General features: G+C 39.9%; 2 protein-coding genes across 2 annotated transcripts; one reads left to right on the top strand and one right to left on the bottom strand.

Moving 5' to 3' along the window:
* Positions 1-921: 921 nt before the first annotated feature.
* Positions 922-7,152, top strand: ankrd22 (ankyrin repeat domain 22). The gene is made up of 6 exons (XM_047608381.1): positions 922-1,023; positions 3,449-3,637; positions 4,605-4,712; positions 4,816-4,893; positions 5,504-5,602; positions 6,509-7,152. The coding sequence occupies exons 1-6, from the start codon at positions 1,003-1,005 to the stop codon at positions 6,584-6,586; spliced, it is 573 nt and encodes a 190-aa protein (XP_047464337.1). The 5' UTR covers positions 922-1,002; the 3' UTR covers positions 6,587-7,152.
* Positions 7,153-8,184: 1,032 nt separating this feature from the next.
* lipf (lipase, gastric) lies at positions 8,185-17,972 on the bottom strand. Its single transcript, XM_047608412.1, has 11 exons — positions 17,851-17,972; positions 17,079-17,210; positions 14,909-15,020; positions 14,022-14,220; positions 13,124-13,233; positions 12,428-12,564; positions 12,144-12,290; positions 11,469-11,540; positions 10,542-10,610; positions 10,349-10,459; positions 8,185-8,903 (listed from the first exon to the last, which is right to left on the bottom strand). The coding sequence occupies exons 2-11, from the start codon at positions 17,205-17,207 to the stop codon at positions 8,781-8,783; spliced, it is 1,209 nt and encodes a 402-aa protein (XP_047464368.1). The 5' UTR covers positions 17,208-17,210; positions 17,851-17,972; the 3' UTR covers positions 8,185-8,780.
* Positions 17,973-18,730: the final 758 nt, after the last annotated feature.

Here is an 18,730-nt window from a genome sequence, read left to right as displayed (position 1 = left end):
ATTCTCCAGATTCTCCAGATTCTCCTAAACCTGTGGTAGAGATGAGCTTCACATGCTGATGACGTCATATTAAACCATAAGGATTAAGAATGGGACGTCACTACGTGCAGGTGTCCTGTGTAACTCAGTGTCAGACTCAACCTTCCCCTTCATCACCTGTGACCTGCGAGACGTTTCCTGCCTGGTGACTCTGATCTGGTCTAAGCCTGAAATTACATGAATCACACAGACTAGAATGAATCAATGTGAGGGGAGCGGCCCTTCAGGGTGTGTCAAATCAAACTGATCCAGCACCGGAAACACACAAGGTAATGCAACGCAGCCTTCAAAATAAAATAACAACATCTATTCAGACGAAATTATTTTCTTCATCAACATTTTCAACCTAAACTCTTTGTTTTGTTAATTAGCAGAAACAAATTTCTAGTTCTATTTATTCCTGGTAAAACTGTAGGATTTTATATTTTATATTTATATTACCATGTCTTTATTTCTTTATTGTTTTTATGTACAGTTATTACAATTGGGATTAAACTGAACATTTGAAATAAAGTAGAATATTAAATATTTTTAAATCACAAATATGAGCGTTTTATCAGGTCTGGTGCCCCCTGTTTGGAATATATTGGTTGTGTATTGAAGGGTCAACTATTACTGTTATCAGTAGTAATTGTAGTATTTATTCATCTTTGTTTGTCTATGTTTGATTGTTTGCTTATGTATTTGTTTCTGGTCCTTTTCCTTTTCTTTATTTTTATTTCTCTTCTCTCTGTACGAACCATATAAGGAGAAATATAAAAGTAGATATAAATATATATGTTTACATCTAAAGGGTTAAAACAAACCGCACATGTATCCGAACCAGTTACAAAACAACAATAAATATCAACATTTATTCAACCAAGTAAACTTGGCCCTGCCGTGCTTTTATTTTTACGGGTGAAACAGGAAGTGTTGTTGCAGGAAGTGTCGTGACGTCCAGGTGTGTTTTATTTATCCGTCATGGGGCAACACTACTCGCAGGTAAGAGAGATTCCTCCGTTTTTACCTTTTTTTCTCCGAAACAAACTGTTTATAATCCGATCTTCTTTTCATTCGTTAAGTGTTTTTCATCAGAGACACTTCAGTCAAAGTTTCACCCGAAAGAAACAAAACAGGAATTAGATTAGATTTAGACGAAGTCATAGCCGGAGGCGTTTACACTGGAAGTTCAACTTCTAACTTCACCTGAAGAAATGTCACGAAAAACACGACATTTAATAGAAATAATGTAGAAAAACTAAGAATGATACATGAAAAATATAATAAATATTAAATGAGTAATCCGGGAAATATTAAAGGAAATGTCACAGAAATACAACAGTGAATTTAATCCAAATATTAAAGAAGTACCACAGGAAAAACTAAGGATGATACATGAAATATATACTATAAATATTAAGGAAATACTGGAGAAATATTACAGGAAATATTATAAAAATACAACAGGAAATGTTACAGAAATTATCATAAAGTGGATCCAGGAAATATTAAACCAAGGCAACAGGAACGTGACGAGAAAAAATAATCCTGGAAATATTATTGAAATACAACAAGAATGTTACAGGAAAATATAAAAAAATAATCTCAGAAATATTAAAGAAATGAAGCAGTAAATTTAATCCAAATAGAAATAGAAACACTGCAGAAATATTATTAAAAAAAAACCTGCAAGAATGAAATTATTACATCAAATGTAATAGAAGTATTAGAAATACTGCAGAAATAGTATAGAAACATTAAGAATGACACAGGTAAAATATTGTAAATATTAAAGAAATGATGCAGGAATAATAATAGGAATAATAACAGTATTATAGGAGATGTTTTTAAATGCACAAGTATGTTAAGCTAATGATAATAATGTTGATGATAAAGATAAATAAAATACATTGAGACTAAAGGTAGCGCCTGCGTTTGGTATTTGATAGAAAGAGAAATAATAAATTCCTGACTCGTGTCTTTTATCAGAAACAGCCGCAATGTTTCATCTGATCAGGATCCAGAACGAAGCTCCAGCTGGAAACAGTCAGAGCGAATCATTCCTGAGTTTAATGTGTATTTCTCCTCACAACACGTGGCTGAAACCTCATAACATGTTAGGGTCAAATTTGACCTGTTTGCAAGTTAAAACGTGTAAAAAGTACATTTTCTTTGTTTGTATTTATTGGGACGAGGCTCCACCATCTCCTCAAGAACAGATATTTAACACAACAAAGGAATTTTAGATGAAAACCGGTGGTTTATTAAAGATAAAAGGACGATTGGGCCAAAAATTAACATTGAATCCAGTGTTTACATGAATATGGATGAATAACAAGTTAGATATGAGGTGAAAACCAATACTGATGATGATAAATGTTGTTTTTTGACTATTCTGGGCTGGATTAAATCATAGGTCACTGGTTAAATAGTCTGAACTACTACACAGATATTTAACGATGTGGCAGCTGGACCCAAGTTTGTTTGTTTCACATATTTGTTCGTCCTCGTTTCTAGTGCAGCTGATTTCTAGTTAAGATAAACGGAGGAAACTGGACAGACTGGTTTTATTTTGTGTGACGAAATAACTCCTGACTCATGAGTGTGTTCACTCCAGGCAGGTTCACGGCAGGGTTAGCTTAGCTTAGCACAAAGACTGGAAGCGGGGGGAAACTGTTAGCCTAGAGTAGCATAAAGACTGGAAACAGAAAAACAATTAGCCTGGTTAAGCATAAAACCTGGAAGCAGGGGGAAACTGTTAGCCTAGCTTAGCACAAGGACTGGTGGCAGAGATAATCTGTTAGCCTAGCTTAGTATAAAGACTGGAATATATTAGTGTACGTTAGTACAAAGACTGGAAACAGAAAAACAATTAGCCTGGTTAAGCACAAAACCTGAAAGCAGGGGGAAACTGTTAGCCTAGCTTAGCACAGGGACTGGTGGCAGAGATAATCTGTTAGCCTAGCTTAGTATAAAGACTGGAATATATAAGTGTACGTTAGTACAAAGACTGGAAACAGAAAAACAATTAGCCTGGTTAAGCATAAAAACTGAAAGCACGGGGAAACTGTTAGCCTAGCTTAGCACTAGGACCGGGACCTGAACAAAACTCTTAGCCTAATTTAGCATAAAGCCTGGAAGCAGGGGGAAACTGTTAGCCCAGCGTAGCACAAAGACTGCAAGCATAAATGTTCTTAGGCTACTTAAGCACAGGGACTATAGGCAGGCGGAACTGTTAGCCTAGCTTAGCACAAAGACTAGAAAGAGTGGGAACCTCTTAGCCTAGCTTAGCATACATACTAGAAGCAGCGGTAAACTGAATGTGGAAGAAGGTTTAGACTATTAGCCTTTGAGATTGTTTTGTCCACATAACTATATCTGTATTTCTTTTTTTATGTTGTGACTAACACACTGTCGTCCTGCGTAGCCGGCCTGTCAGGCAGCGTATCTCGGAGACGTCCACCAGCTTTACGAACACCTGAAAAACGACCCGACGCAGCTGAACGTTCAGGCTCCCAACGGGGACACGCCGCTCATCGCCGCCTGTCGCCGTGGAAACCAGAACGTGGTCAAATACCTGCTGGACAACAAGGCTGACGTCCACCTGACCAACAAGGTTCCCTCACCTGTTACAGATTAACCTATACATAAATATTTCCCTTTGTTTTAGTGCAAAGATATTATTAAAACTGTGTGAAACCTGGAATATCAGAAACTTTTATTGGAAAAATCGCAGTTAATGTTTCCAAAGTAATTTTTGGCACTTTGCAAATTCATCCCTCCAGAAAAATGGGCCAGAAAAAACAAAATGTGTAAAAAGTACATGTTCCTTATTTCACGAGGCTTCATGATGTCCTCAATAACAACACAAGAATGTTGTTAAATGGGTCAAATATGAGCCTGTCAAGAATACCGGCAGTTACACGAACCCACCGACCCTCCGGTCGGGCAGCTTTTGGCCCGCGGGCCGTATGTTTGACACCTGTGCGTTACATAGATCTGAGGATCAGGCTTTTCAGGGTTGCGGTCAGCCCGGGGGGGATTTCTGGACCTGCAGAACGGGTTTGTAGGATGGTATGTGAATGCCTTTGAGTGAAGGGTTGTTTTGTCTAAGTGGCCCAGAATTACAGAATTTATTTATTTATTTATTTAAGAACTTGTTTTACACAACATTTCTTGATATGTGAATTTATATAATAAATGATAACAGGCCGTAGAGCAGAATAAGTTACAAAAAAAGAGGAGGGAGGGGGAATAAATTAAATAAATACATAAAATGACTAAATACATACATTCATATCAATGAAGATAAAGAGATACATATATAATCCATAAAGATTAAATATAAAAACAGAATAAGTAAATATAAAGCAAATTAGGAATAAATACATCAGAATCAGAATTACTTTATTAATCTCAAGGGGGGAAATTACTTTAAACGAATTAGGATATTAATAAAAATTACAATAACATCTTGAAGTAAATATCTTAAGTAGATAGTGGCTGAGCAAGATTTTGCCAAGTGGAGAATCACTGAATTTAAACAGCGTAAAACATGTGGACTGATTTTTGGACTCTTTCAGAAACAAAGGACGTGTCTTCACTACGTGTCCAAGACATGTTTCTCTCTGTGGGATTATCTGTTGATCGCCATCCTGATGCCCATCCTGCTGCTCGGATACTTCATCATGGTACCTTCAACACGCCACAATAATCACACAATCACCTCTGAGTGTGTTGTTGTTGTGTTTTCCTTTGACATTTTATTTTATTTTATTTTATTTTTTGTTGCAGTTGCAGAAACAGAGACGTAACGTCACTCTGATGGAGACTGTGCTGCGCAGCGATGTCAACATCAACGCCGTCGACTATGTGAGTAAACACATTGGACTGAAAATACAGATACAGCTCCTTTAAAGTGAAGGCAAAGGTAGTAGAGCTCCCCCTGGTGGCTGGAGGATACAGTCATAAGCCCCGCCCACCCAATTTTAATGGGCGGGACTTGGGCCAAACTAAAATACTGTACACGTCAGATAATTTTTTCTAGGATGGTTTCTATCATTTTAGGTGGTTAATATAATGTTGATGAATGTTCAAGTGTCATTTGACTTTTTTTTATACGTTTCATTTTAGTTTGTTATGCTGTACAAACAGGGTGTCCACCAGTTGCCATGACAGTTGTTAAAAATATGTTCAGTGTATAATCTAATATTTGCTTGTATCTGGTGGAGGTAGAGCAGAGCGTAGGATTAATTAAACAAAAACACCAGTGAGTCTGGAGGAAGTGTGGGCGGAGCATCAATATCGTGGCTCCACCCTCAGACCGTACTGACTGTACCTTTAACTTTCTGCCCTGTCTCAACGTGGGATGTTACTTCTAGGCCAAACTACTGTAAATTTATTATCAGCAGGTCGACCAACAAGTCAATACACAGCTGTTCAGAGACTCTGTAAAGTAAAGATGTGTTGGTTTTGTTCGTAGAAGGGGAACACCGCTCTTCACTACGTCTGTCAGAGGAAAAGTCATCGTCTGGTTCCTCTGCTGCTGCAGAAAAACGCAGACACTAACATCAAGAATAAGGTACGTACATAAAATAACGTACGTCGGAAAAATAACGTATGTCAGAAAAATAACGTACGTAATTACGGTACAAAAATAAACCACCATCAAGAATTTGGGTGCATGAGGAAAATAACATACGAGAGACAAATAACAAACGTACACATAAAAAAATGATTTCAAAATACTTACAAAACAGTAACAGATGTACGAAAAATAAGGTACGTAGTAGACAACAATGTATGTACAAAAACACACTAACGTCAAGAATATGGTACGTAAGGAAAATACGTAAGAAAAAAACAAACGTAAAAAAGTACATACAAAATAACATACGAATAAATATTTAAAGTATGTACCCAAAATAATTAAATATTTTACATACATAAATTAATCCAATAATGTATGTACAAATACACGCTAACATCAAGAGTATGGTACGTAAGGAAAATATGTAAGAAAAAAACTTACGTAAAAAAGTGCATAACATACAAATAAATATAGTATGTACCAAAAAAATGGTCGTACAAAGAATAACGTACGTAAATAACAATAATGTACAAAAACAACATCAAATATATAAAACAAGGAAAATAACATACACAAGAAAAAGACAGTACGTAAAAAATAATATACAAAGAAATAACGTATGTACAACAGAGGCACCAACATCAAGAATGAACAAATTTCATATGTAACAATCACACATACATGTACAATAACATATGAGAAAAACAATAACGTATGTACAAAAAGAAACCAACATCGAGACTAATGCACGTACCTAATGTAAACTATAAAGTGCTACTAAAACTAATGTACGAATAAATAAAATAACGTACGTACTAAAACATGCTGCAACGCAATGTGAAGCTTTCTATGATCTGGTTTGATGTCAACATCTCTCATCCTCGTCTGGTTTTACAGGATGGAGAAACTCCGCTGGACATCGCCAGCAGGAAAAAGTTCAAGAAGATCGTCGTCATGCTGAGGAAGACGGGTTGACGGACGGAACGAAAAAACCTCTGAAGAACTACTAGAATATTATTAATGTACATTGTTATCGAGGAACGTTAATGGAAAAGAAAGTCAAAACGACGACACCGCTTCCAGTCTGTTTGCTAACTGTTTTTAAGAGTAGTTTCAATTACACCAGCTAGCTATAAACATAATGCTAGCTGTGCTAAGCTAAACTCACCCTCTGAATTTGTGTTTTTTACTGACTAAGACGGGAGACTGAAGTCCGACAGGACGTCTGTCACAGAGCACAAGTGTAAAATGTTAAGGTAAACAACAATGATATCGTTAGCCTAAAAGCATAATTGCTTAAGTAATTTTTGACTTGCTGTTACAGTTTTTGTTATAGTTACAGTGTTTGTTGTTTTTATGTTTTTTTGAAAACCTTAAAATATGACTTAGGCAATTATGCTATTAGACTAACGATATGTATAAATAGTAGAATATGTCTGTAGATGTGAAACTAATCATCAAACAGTATATTTCAAATTCACTTTTTTACCGAAGTACAAAAAATGTTTTATAAAACATGTAAATAAAACATCTCGACATGCCGTCAGTGTTCATGATTTATCGGACAACCAAATAAAATCTGACTCATTAATATGTACTGACACTGGAGCCCCGCCCATCATGTAACTAGCCCTGCCCACCTCAGTTGAATGCACATTACTCATTAAACCTCATCTCTGTGCATAGATTCTAAATAAATATGGACAATGGAACTGCTCCTCTAGAGCGGCCCCTGGTGGCTGGATGCAGTATAGGTCATAAGCTCCACCCCCCCATATTAGTGGGCGGGGCTTGGGCTAAAATAAAACACTTAAATACATGTCAAATGTTTTTGTTTTTTTCCCAAGGACGGTTTCTGTCATCTCAGGTAGTTAATATAATGCTTATGAATGTTTAAGTGTCAATTTTTGAATAAGTTTCCTTTTAGTTCATTATTTATATAGGGTCTATGGTGGAGACGTGTTTAGTCCATATTTATATACGGTCTATGGTGGAGACGTGTTTAGTCCATATTTATATACAGTCTATGGAGGAGACGTGTTTAGTCCATATTTATATACGGTCTATGGTGGAGACGTGTTTAGTCCATATTTATATACAGTCTATAGAGACGTGTTTAGTCCATATTTATATACAGTCTATGGAGGAGACGTGTTTAGTCCATATTTATATACAGTCTATGGAGGAGACGTGTTTAGTCCATATTTATATACGGTCTATGGTGGAGACGTGTTTAGTCCATATTTATATACGGTCTATGGTGGAGACGTGTTTAGTCCATATTTATATACAGTCTATGGAGGAGACGTGTTTAGTCCATATTTATATACGGTCTATGGAGGAGACGTGTTTAGTCCATATTTATATACTGTCTATGGAGGAGACGTTTTTTAGTACAATTTATCTACAGCTTGAGAGACGTGTTTAGTCCATATTTATATACAGTCTATGGAGGAGACGTGTTTAGTCCATATTTATATACGGTCTATGGAGGAGACGTGTTTAGTCCATATTTATATATGGTCTATGGTGGAGACGTGTTTTGTTAGAAACAAATGAGTCCTAAAGCTTGATAACAAACTGTATTTAGTTTTTTATTCAGTGGTGAAAAATCAGAGTGAAAATCTGAACAGTTTATCAGAGGAAAGTAAAATGAATCACATCATTACAGGTTAAAAGATAAGAAAAAGAGAGTTTACAGTACAGCTTCAACATTCATGAGACGGTCACGTCTTAAACTCGTGTTAATGCATAAACATTCAGCCCTTAATTAACATATTAGCGTTCACACATTGTTCCAGCGTGGTTTAAATGTCGTAGTATTTTACTTCAGTCTCTAAATGTAATTAAGACAAGTTACAGTGTAAAACAGGCACATTGGATGCAGTTAAAAATACTAAAAGTCTACTGTGTGACATTCAACCCTCTACATTTTAAAAACCTGTAAAAACCTGCAGCAGACTTCAGAAAAGACAGAAAGTGATGAGCACATCCGTCTTTTCCTACTCATCTAATCTTTGGGCTCGTTCTCATGTTCCTAATTAATTCTCTCTGAGGTTTAAAGTCACAGCGTTAAGAAGACGTTCAAGAAGAACAATGGTTTAAATTCAAGTTTAAAACAACACTCATTCTGCTGGTGCTTCTGGATGAAACAAACATGATAAAGCTCCTAGCGATGCTCCTTCAGCAGCTTCAGGATGGAGGGAAACATCTGCTCAGGAGCATCCAGGCCCCAGATGAAGTCCAGATGTTCCCAGTGTTCGATGTGCTTATGGTAGACCAGGTTGGACACCTGCAGACACAGAAACCCGGCGTGAAAACGTATGATCACATCACCTCTAGTAACTCGGTGGTTCCCAACCTGGGGTCCGTGCCCCATCATGGGGGCGTGCACCAAAACTTGTCTGATCTGAGCTCACCATCAGTTTTCACCTGTTTCACCAGTTTTTAACCAGTGTTGGTTGTGTCTCCTACATGTACGATGCATTAAAGTATCTCCAGCACCGTGTTGGATCTGCAGCATGTGGCGTTCAACCGCAATCAAAAAAAAGACATTCACATTCAGAACAAAAGCCTTGTTGATACTGGATATTGTCAGGTTGGAGCAGTCATCCACCGAGTTCATCCACCAATGGAATGAGAGCAACACAGCTTCCCTCCAAACTAACATCACTAGCCAATCAGGAGTAGGGTGGGGGTGGGTCTTGGAAAACTTGGTTGAGATTCAGCTGCAGTTGATGCTGCATTCAAGACAGCGTGGGGAAAAATAAAAAATAGCTGTGGCACAAATGTTCAGCAAACGGTGAAAATATACGAAAATACACCAAACTTGCTTTTTTCTCCTCTGGGTTAACCTGGAACGTGAACACAATGATATCGGATGCATGACATTTCCGAGTTTTCATGAAGGCATCATCTGAGCTGATGTTTTTCACTAAGTGCGTTTACATGCACGTGAAAAAAACAAATTATTGCCTTAATCGGACTCTAACAGGAGAACTTAGGTGCATGTAAACACGTTACTCTGACGATCAGAGTTCTCATTGTCAGATTGAGACGCCCAGATGATGCGATCGGAATTCGATTTTCTCTGGCATGTATACGGTAACCGCAGTTTTCCAATCGGATAACGTGTGTGCGCATGCTCCACCACCGATGCGCTGGTGTGTGACCCCGGAATAAAAACATCCAAGAAAGCCGGTCGCAGAAGAAGAAGAAAGTAGACGGAGTCGCTAGAAGAACCGTCTGAAGGATATCGCGCAACTTATCTGCACCAGAAGTAGCGCGAACATTACGTACGAGATTTAAAAAATTACTATTATCCGTCTGGTTGTTGTTTGAATGCTGTTCTGCTGCATGAATGACTCTTGGTTATTGTATCACGTAATAGGTCAAACGGAAATGGGGCCGTATTAACGTGGTATTATCCCGCTGAAAAGACACGTATCGCCCCCTAGTGTGGAGGAGGAGAACATTTATTCGATTTTCTCTAAATCTTAAAATGTAATTTTTGCAATTTATGGTTAGAATAATAACTGAAACTGTAATAAATAGTTAAATCGCTAATCGAGTAATTTCTCTAATTAACCGCCACTCCCTGACACAAGCAGGAAGTAGAAACAAAAATTAACCCAACTGGTAAAAAAAAAAGATGATGCAGCACCACCTAGTGTTTGAGTGGAGCTGTTACAGGGTGAACCAGACTGACGAGGTATAGAACTGATTTTTCAGACTGACCTGAGTGAGAAGGACGGCCACGTCTTTGGGGTCCGCCAGCGTATCGTGTCCCCCTGAATACAGAACGGTGGGAACCTTCATGTCCGGGACGTGGTACTGGGGGGGCGTGGACTGAAGGGACAGGTAGATGGAGTCTGATTAATGCTTCAAATCTAAACGTGGCTCATGGACTGAGGTGCTGGTTCTGTCTCACCTGGTTGTAATGCTTCATGTTTCCATCAGCTCCATAGTCATAGGCCATGAGTTTACCTCCGTGAACCGCCTGGTTAAAAAACAGCAACCACCAAAAAACAGGGTTTAAATATTTGATAGCAAATCAAAAAAAACATTTTTAACCTGAAGGAACAAAAGTCTTTCTGTCGACGTCTGTTCAACACAATGATAAATACCATAAATAGGCAACCATCACTGTATTTGACTTTGTGTCGAATAATTTATTTAATAACCCTAACCCTAACCCTAATTTAACCAAATATTTTGTTTCTGTGTTTGGAAGGAAGGAAAGAATGAAAAAAGGAAGATAATAAGGAAAGAAAGAACGAAAGAAAGAAAGAAAGAAAGAAAGAGGGAAGGAAGGAAGGAAGGCAGGAAGCTGCCTAGCTGGTTAGCTGTTAGCTTGTTAGCTGTTACCTGGTTATCTGCTTAGCTGCTTAACTGTTAGCTGGTCTGCTGTTAGCTCACTCAGCTGTTACCTGGTTAGCTGTTACCTTGTTGTATTAGCTGTTACTTTGTTAGCTGGTTAGCTGTTACCTTGTTAGCTGTTACCTTGTTAGCTGTTAGCTGGTTAGCTGTTACCTTGTTAGCTGTTACCTTGTTAGCTGTTAGCTGGTTAGCTCACTTAGCTGTTACCTTGTTAGCTGTTAGCTCACTTAGCTGTTAGCTCACTTAGCTGTTACCTTGTTAGCTGTTAGCTCACTTAGCTGTTAGCTGGTTAGCTCACTTAGCTGTTAACCAAATATTTCCTTCAGATGACTTTTGGTGTGAGTGGAAAACAGAAAAAAACAAACTGTGATTCATGGACCTGAAATAAGAATCATGTGGGTGGTGTGACATGATGTCATATCACATGGTGGTTGGTGGTGCAAAGGTTGGTGTCGGGTGTTGATGTGGGTCAGGTTACCTGGGCCCAGTGGACCATGTTCTGGACAGAAGTCCCAGCTGGACAGTGGGTTGTGTAGACCGGGGTCCTGGTCTGGAGGAAACACAGTGGATGTGAGCTACGTTCATGACTGATTAAACTGCTGATTAGTTTCAGGAGATGAATTTATCTGCTCTGGATCATCTGATTCTGTGGCAACAATTTATTTAGTTTCAGTAATTAATGTCCTGCATGCGGCGGCTGTATCTGAGCGTCCATCCACTGATATTAAGCATCAGTGAACCTGTGTTCTGAGTTGTTGCTCTATGTTCACACTGAATATGTGGTATTGCACAGCTGGAAATTTGGTGACTCACCACTCACACGGTGAGTCCAGAGTCCAATAATACAGGAACAAGATGGACGGATGACAAGATCTTTATTTATGACGTTAGCTATTTGAACTAAGTTATATGAGGAGGTGAGTCAAGCTTAAAGTCTAAATCTAAATGTCAGAAGTGGGATTTGAACCCACGCCTCCAGGGGAAACTGCAACCTGAACCTAGCGCCTTAGGAAGGAGACCAGATCACTGTTCACGCCTGGTCTCTAACCTGGACTCTAGAAACCAGACCAGGATCAATGCCGGGGTCTGACTGAGGCTCATTTAACGAAACATTCAGATAAAATGGGCTAAAAACTCGGCACTCGCTACGAACCATGTTGAGGTTTTTCTCGTCGAAGCCACAGAGGATGAAGAAGATGTTTCCACACAACTCGCTGAGAACCTGCTTCGCACAAATGTGTTCGGCCAACCACTTGATCATGTGACTCTGAGGCAGGAAGTCCCGCTTACCGAAGAGGTCCTACGACGAAAACACAAATAAATCAACACTAACAGAGGAGGAGGAGGCTAGCTTAGCTTAGCTTATCAGGCGGCTGTCATGTCCCGTGATAGGAGCTGATTGGTCGTGTGACTCGTTAGCAGGAGTTCAGGTTTTACCCAGATGAGGAAGTCTGGCAGGACGGAGAGTTTGGTCATGGGGCTGGCGGTGAACGCGACGGTTGCTACTGGAGCCAAACCGAAGAACAGCTTGATCTTACTGGCTAGCTCCGGCAGCGCGGAGAACGCTATGAATGCTGGGAAATAAGACAGAGACACACAAGGGACGTCATGCATCTTAGTTAGCATAGCATAGCCAGACACAAGCCACAGTAATTGCAATTTTAAGTACGAATTTTAATAATCCTGCCACATTAAGCCCCGCCCACATAATCTGATTGGTCTGACAGATCTTTGCTGGAGCAGAATCAGATATCAATGGTCTCCAGCTAAATGAGTTCATAGACAAAAAGGCAACTGGGTTAGCCAGATGCTAATGGTGAAGCTAAAAGGATAGCAAAAACTAAACCTTCATCTTCATGAAGTGGATGTTAGCAAACTTTAGCTGAACAATAATGAAATCAGACTTAGCTCTATGGATGTTAGTAAACCTTCAACCTTTACCTGGTACTATCATGAGGTGAAAGTTTTCAGTTTCACTCTTTAAGTTTAAATGTAGCAGAGTCCACCACATTAAGCCCCGCCCCCAAAATAATCTGACTGGTCTTTACTGGAGCAGAATCAGAGAGACTCCACACCAGGTCTGACTTCCAGGCTAGACCAGGTGTTGGGTTTCATACTAAAGGTGGGCGTTACCTATCGTGGTTCCCTGAGAGTGTCCGATGTAGAAGATCTGTTCCTGGCCCGTCACCTTCAGGACGTAGTCCACAGCAGCTGGAAGATCTTTCAGGGCCATTTCATCGTAACTGCAGCGACAGAGCTAACGTTAACGTTTCCCTACGTTAAAAACAGACTGTAGAAAACAATGGACGCCACATCTCCACGTCCTCTCATTGGTCCAAACAGATGCTATTTTGTGAGTTTGGAGCCAGAGTCTGATTAGTACGGTCCGAGAATGGAGCCATGATGTCAATGCCCCGCCCACACGTCCTACAGACTCACAATGCCCCGCCCACACTTCCTCCAGACTCACGATGCCCCGCCCACACCTCCTCCAGACTCACGATGCCCCGCCCACAAATTCTCCAGACTCACGATGCCCCGCCCACACCTCCTCCAGACTCACGATGCCCCGCCCACACTTCTTCCAGACTCACGATGCCCCGCCCACATGTCCTCCAGGCTTGTTGGCGTTTCTGTTTAATTAATCCTAAGCTCTGCTCTACCTGGAGTGTTTATACAGTGATTATACTCTGAACTTATTTTTAAAAATGTTTTTAAAACTCTCACGGTCCCATGGGACCTCTTTATGGAGCGGTTGGCATGGCAACTGGTGGTCTCCACCATGTCACTTCCTGTTTGTGTAGCGTCTAGTTACACTTGAACATAAATCAGCTAAAATAACAGAATCCATCCAAAAAAAGGTATTTCAGGATTTAGTTCAGTCCAAGTCCCGCCCACGAACACAGAGGGGGTGGAGCTTGTGACCTATACAGCAGCCTCCAGCCACCAAGGCTCCAGGAGCATTGGCTTCACTTTAGAGGAGCTGTCATGGCGTCCACTTGTCCTACAGTCTAGACCGAGCTGGGTGTACCTGAACTTCCAGAACTGGTCCTGGTCTGGACTCAGCGTCTTGTGTTTCCTGGACCAGGTGTTTCCTCGGCTGTTTCCGAGCCAAACGTCGTAGCCGGCGTCGGCCAGAACGTAGCCCAGACTGGAGTTGGGCAGGTTGGTGATCCAGTTACTGCCGGCAGCCAGGAGACCGTGCTGGAGGAAGACCACCGGCCTCGGACCTGGGGGGACAACAAGAACTGTTAAAACCTGAAGGAAGTGCACTAGTAGGGCAGTGGGTAGTTCTGGTTTTAAAAACCAGTAACAAAACGTTGTTTCTTCTGGTCCAGGAAGTAGTGTCCATGGTGGACACTAGTCCAGGTCTCTCTGGTCCAGGTCTCTCTAGTCCATGTCTCAGGTCCAGGTCTCTCTAGTCCAGGTCTCTCTAGTCCAGGTCTCTCTGGTCCAGGTCTCTCAGGTCCAGGTCTCTCTGGTCCAGGAAGTAGTGTCCATGGTGGACACTAGTCCAGGTCTCTCTGGTCCAGGTCTCTGGTCCAGGTCTCTCTAGTCCAGGTCTCTGTGGTCCAGGTCTCTCTGGTCCAGGTCTCTCTAGTCCAGGTCTCTGTGGTCCAGGTCTCTCTGGTCCAGGTCTCTCTGATCCAGGTCTCTGTGGCCCAGGTCATGGATCAGATGGCTCCTAGGTGAACTGACGTGTCCAGGATGTCGTTGTTCTGCTTTTTAAACGTATTTAGTTTTTAACCTTGACTCTAAAACCAAAACGGGAACAAAGACTGAGATGAGGACCACGTAGAGCCGGGCTCCGGGGGAACAAGGGTCATGTGACCCGTGAGCAGTGAAAGTAGCTGAAAGTTCACTGGTTAAAAAGAAGAAGTGAAGACTCGTGATGGGATCCACTGGACTTCCTCTGACCTGGGCTGTGTTTGAGTCCCCGTGGGATCCTGTTCACGGTCAGGATGTAGCCGTCCTCCGTCAGAACCTCGTGCTCCTCCGCGGGGTACCCCCACCGCCGGATGATCTGCGTCTGGAAAACATGTCGGAGAAGCTTCACATGAGGCCACGAAACATCGGACGGAACGAAAATAACACAGAGGAAAAAAACACCTGATGGAAGCTTTGATCTAAATCTCTAAACTCCTTTTAATTCAGGGGCCACGTTCAGCCCAGTTTAATCTCTAGTGGACCAGACCAGTAACACAACAGAATAATAACCTACGGATGTTTTCCTTAGTTTTGGTGCCATAAGAACATTAAAATCCATTAATATCCTTCTACCAAACATTTTATGAACAACCTCAAATTTAAAAGTGTAATTTTTTGCACATTTTTTGCCATTTTACTTCATTTAAAAAGGAACAGTGTACAGCCTATGAATGTCTGCTGATTAGCTCTGGATAGTGGCTTTAGTCTGCAATTATAAATAATTATGAATAGCATTTTCTTTTATTTCTATGTAGTTTTTGTACTTCATTCATCCCATGAACAAGTTTTTGTTTTAGTGCAAACAAGAACAAGACAATTAGGAGAATGTTTACATTTTAATAAAAAAAATTTTACAAAAAAAGACAAAAACTGAATTATCTTTCATAAAATAAACAGTAGGATGATGGGGCTTTGGTGTTTGGTTTGTTCCTACTTCATTTAAATGCATGTTTGTTTCTTTATTTTTTAAAACCAAGTGAGAGATGCAGCGAGCACAGAAACCGCCGGTCGGTCCTGTTCTGAAAAAGTACTTAAAATGGGACTTTCCTTTACTTAGTTTCCATTTCTACTGTTTTGAATTGAAAGAGCTTGAGTTTACAATATTCACCTCAGAGTCTATTATTTGATTCAGTCGTCCACTAAAATCCTTTTAAAACCAAAATGAAGTTGCCTTTTGGAGCAAATATTATTATGCAGTTAAAATCATTACAAAGCCTCTGATTGATTAGATCTTTTTTTTTTTTTTTTAAATCGATTTCCACCCCTAAAATCCAGCACAAGATGGAGGAGGAATAAATAAACAAACTCCTGATTAACTTTACATCAGAGAGTGGAAGGTGATGCGTTTAAGGCCCCGGATGTTTGTGGGAGTCTTTTGTTCTGTATCTGTACTCAGCAAACAGTGTGAGGTCAGTAGGTCAGAGTCCAGCTGATCTATCAGGAGCCACCGTGTGGAGGGAGGTGGAGTTTAAACCGGTTTAGATGGAGTCGAATGAGTATGACCACAGAAAAGAGTCAAATCTGTGTCTGTGGAAAACTTCATTAGATGAGTTTCTGCAGAAATAAAACGCTCTGGATTTTCCCCTGTGGTAGTTAAACTAAAATAAAATCTGTCTTTAAATCGACAAGAGTACATTGATACACTCTGCTGCTGCAGTCAATAACTATTTATGTTCAAAGTCAAACATTCGACATCTTTCTGTTACACATCACATCTCCACTTCATTCATGGATCTTAAACGTTGATGTTTGCGCCTCAACTTCATTTAAAGGTGTGAACCATAGACTGTAAATAAATATGGATTAAACGAGCTAGTCGAGCTCTCCCTGGTGGCTGGAGGCTGCAGTATAGGTCATAAACTCCACCCCCTCCATGTTAGTGGGCGGGACTTGGGTCAAACTAAAAACACTAAAATACAAGTATGGTTTCTGTCATTTTAGGTTGTTTTTAAAATGTTGACGAATGTTAATTTTTTTTTTTAATGGGTTTCGTTTTAGTTATTTGACACTATAGAAACAGGATGTGACATAAAAACGACCCACCAGTTGCCATGCCAACCGCTCCGTAAGAGGTCCGCTGGACCGGGAGAGTTGTAAAAACTACTTTTAAGAATAAGTTCAGTGTATAGTAATCCGACCTTTTCTTGGAGCTGGCGGAGGCGGAGCAGAGCGTAGGATTAATCAAAACAAAACACCAGTGAGTCTAGAGCAAGTGTGGGCGGGGCATCGATATCATGGCTCTGCCCTCAGACCATGCTGATCAGACTCTGGCTACAAACTCACAAGATGGTGCCGCCAGTAAAATAGCATCAGTTCAACCAATGACAAGAAGTGGAGACGTGGCGTCCATATTTATATACAGTCTATGGTGTGAACTCACAATGTTCATGTGTACTTCAGGGTCCAGCCTCTGGTGTAGTTTATCATAGCGCCGCTGACCACTGGTGGAAAAGCTGCTGTGGACAAAGGAGAAGGAGAGAAGCAACACACAAACCGACGCACACAACATGATCTGACACACAAATATGGAGAGAGAGAGAGAGAGAAAGAGAGAGAGAGATTAATAAAATGTGTTTCTTCTTCTGTGGTGAAATAAAAACTGACTTCGTGTTGGATGAAGATGTTCTAGATGTTGCCTCTTTTGTTTTTTGTAACATCGTAAAAAAAGCAAAAACAGCCTTTGGACAAAATGTTCTCCTCTGTGTCCCACATTACAAACCTCAAACCGAGGAATCAAACCAGTCCTGTAACCACTGACTTTTATCTCCTTAGCGATGTCCTGTCTTGTGATGTGCTCTGATTGGATCTATTGTCCTGTTCTATGTCTTATCCATTGAATGTATGTACTAGCACTCATCATGTTCTTGTGTTACCTGCCTAGAGACTGAGAATGCTTATTAGCACTGTTGCTATAATCCGTCATATTTACGTCTATTGCTGCATGAATAGATGCTTATTAATGTCCACTGTTCCCATCAAATAAATAAATACGTGAATTGTAGAAAATCGCATAAACTACTTTGACAGTGCACTGCAGCCTGTTGTAGACAGTTTATAGTTTTAAGTAACTAATTATTAAAAAGTAGTAATAAAGAGTTAATAATCAGCAGATGAATCGGTAACACCGGGAGGTAAAAGGAGAAACCACTCACCTCCAGCCTGCTGAACCTCTCTCTGCTCAGCTGACCCCGTCCCTCTCTTCTTTTCTAACCCGGAAGAACGCGAGAGTGACGTCACAGGAAAGCCTCTCTCTGATTGGCCAGATCAGAGAGGCATAAGGCTGTTATGAAATAGTCATCTTAATAGAGGCTTTTTAAAAATACTTTTTCGAGCCAGAGGAGTGTCTTGGACTTTTCTTTTGAGCTATCAGCTGATGGATTTTCATACGATCGATCACAAGGTTTTATGGTCGAATCCCTCTCTCTTTATTTATTTGCATGGTCGTGTTTTTCCATGAATTTGTAGACACTTTGAAGTAATTAAGTACTAATAAGTAGTAAACCAGAGATGCAGTGGTTAATAATGGAGTTAATAGGCGTTATAACAGATCATATATATTTTATTTCAATCTTCTCTCATTTTATTTTATCTTTCTTTCCACTCAGGGTGTTTTTCATGTACAGAGAGAATCTATATGGAGACATATATATCTATATATAGATTTATATATGAACATAAAAAGGAAATGTACACTCTAATGTGGCAAAGTACATTTTATATTTTACTGGACTGATATTTATATTTATATTATATTTCAATTGATTTCATTTTTGCCAATAATAATAAAAAAAACACAGGATAAATCCGCACTTTATATCCGTTTTTAATATTATTATTTAGAAAACTGTTATTATTTAGAAAACTGTCCGATTTCCTTTAATCCCGGAATAGTTTTTTTGACCACCTGTATATAATTTTTTATTTTATTTTATTTTGTTTTAATCATTTTATTCTTTGTGGTTGTTGATGTTAACGTTGCCTTTATCTAGTGACACGAGGAGGCTTTGTTTATTGAATGGGTCAAATTATAAT

Source organism: Mugil cephalus, chromosome 16 (assembly GCF_022458985.1).
Source record: "Mugil cephalus isolate CIBA_MC_2020 chromosome 16, CIBA_Mcephalus_1.1, whole genome shotgun sequence".
In the NCBI taxonomy this organism is placed as follows: Eukaryota; Metazoa; Chordata; class Actinopteri; order Mugiliformes; family Mugilidae; genus Mugil; species Mugil cephalus.
This window is presented reverse-complemented; position numbering and strand designations above follow the sequence as displayed.

Coding starts and splice junctions, on each gene's coding strand:
- ankrd22 (XM_047608381.1), top strand. CDS start 1,003: ATGGGGCAACACTACTCGCAG. Junction 3,638..4,604: donor ACGTCCACCTGACCAACAAG/GTTCCCTCACCT, acceptor GGACTCTTTCAG/AAACAAAGGACGTGTCTTCA. Junction 4,713..4,815: donor TGCTCGGATACTTCATCATG/GTACCTTCAACA, acceptor TTTTTGTTGCAG/TTGCAGAAACAGAGACGTAA.
- lipf (XM_047608412.1), bottom strand. CDS start 17,207: ATGTTGTGTGCGTCGGTTTGTGTGTTGCTTCTCTCCTTCTCCTTTGTC. Junction 14,221..14,908: donor GGGACTCAAACACAGCCCAG/GTCAGAGGAAGT, acceptor TTGTCCCCCCAG/GTCCGAGGCCGGTGGTCTTC. Junction 8,904..10,348: donor TGGCCGTCCTTCTCACTCAG/GTCAGTCTGAAA, acceptor CTGTGTCTGCAG/GTGTCCAACCTGGTCTACCA.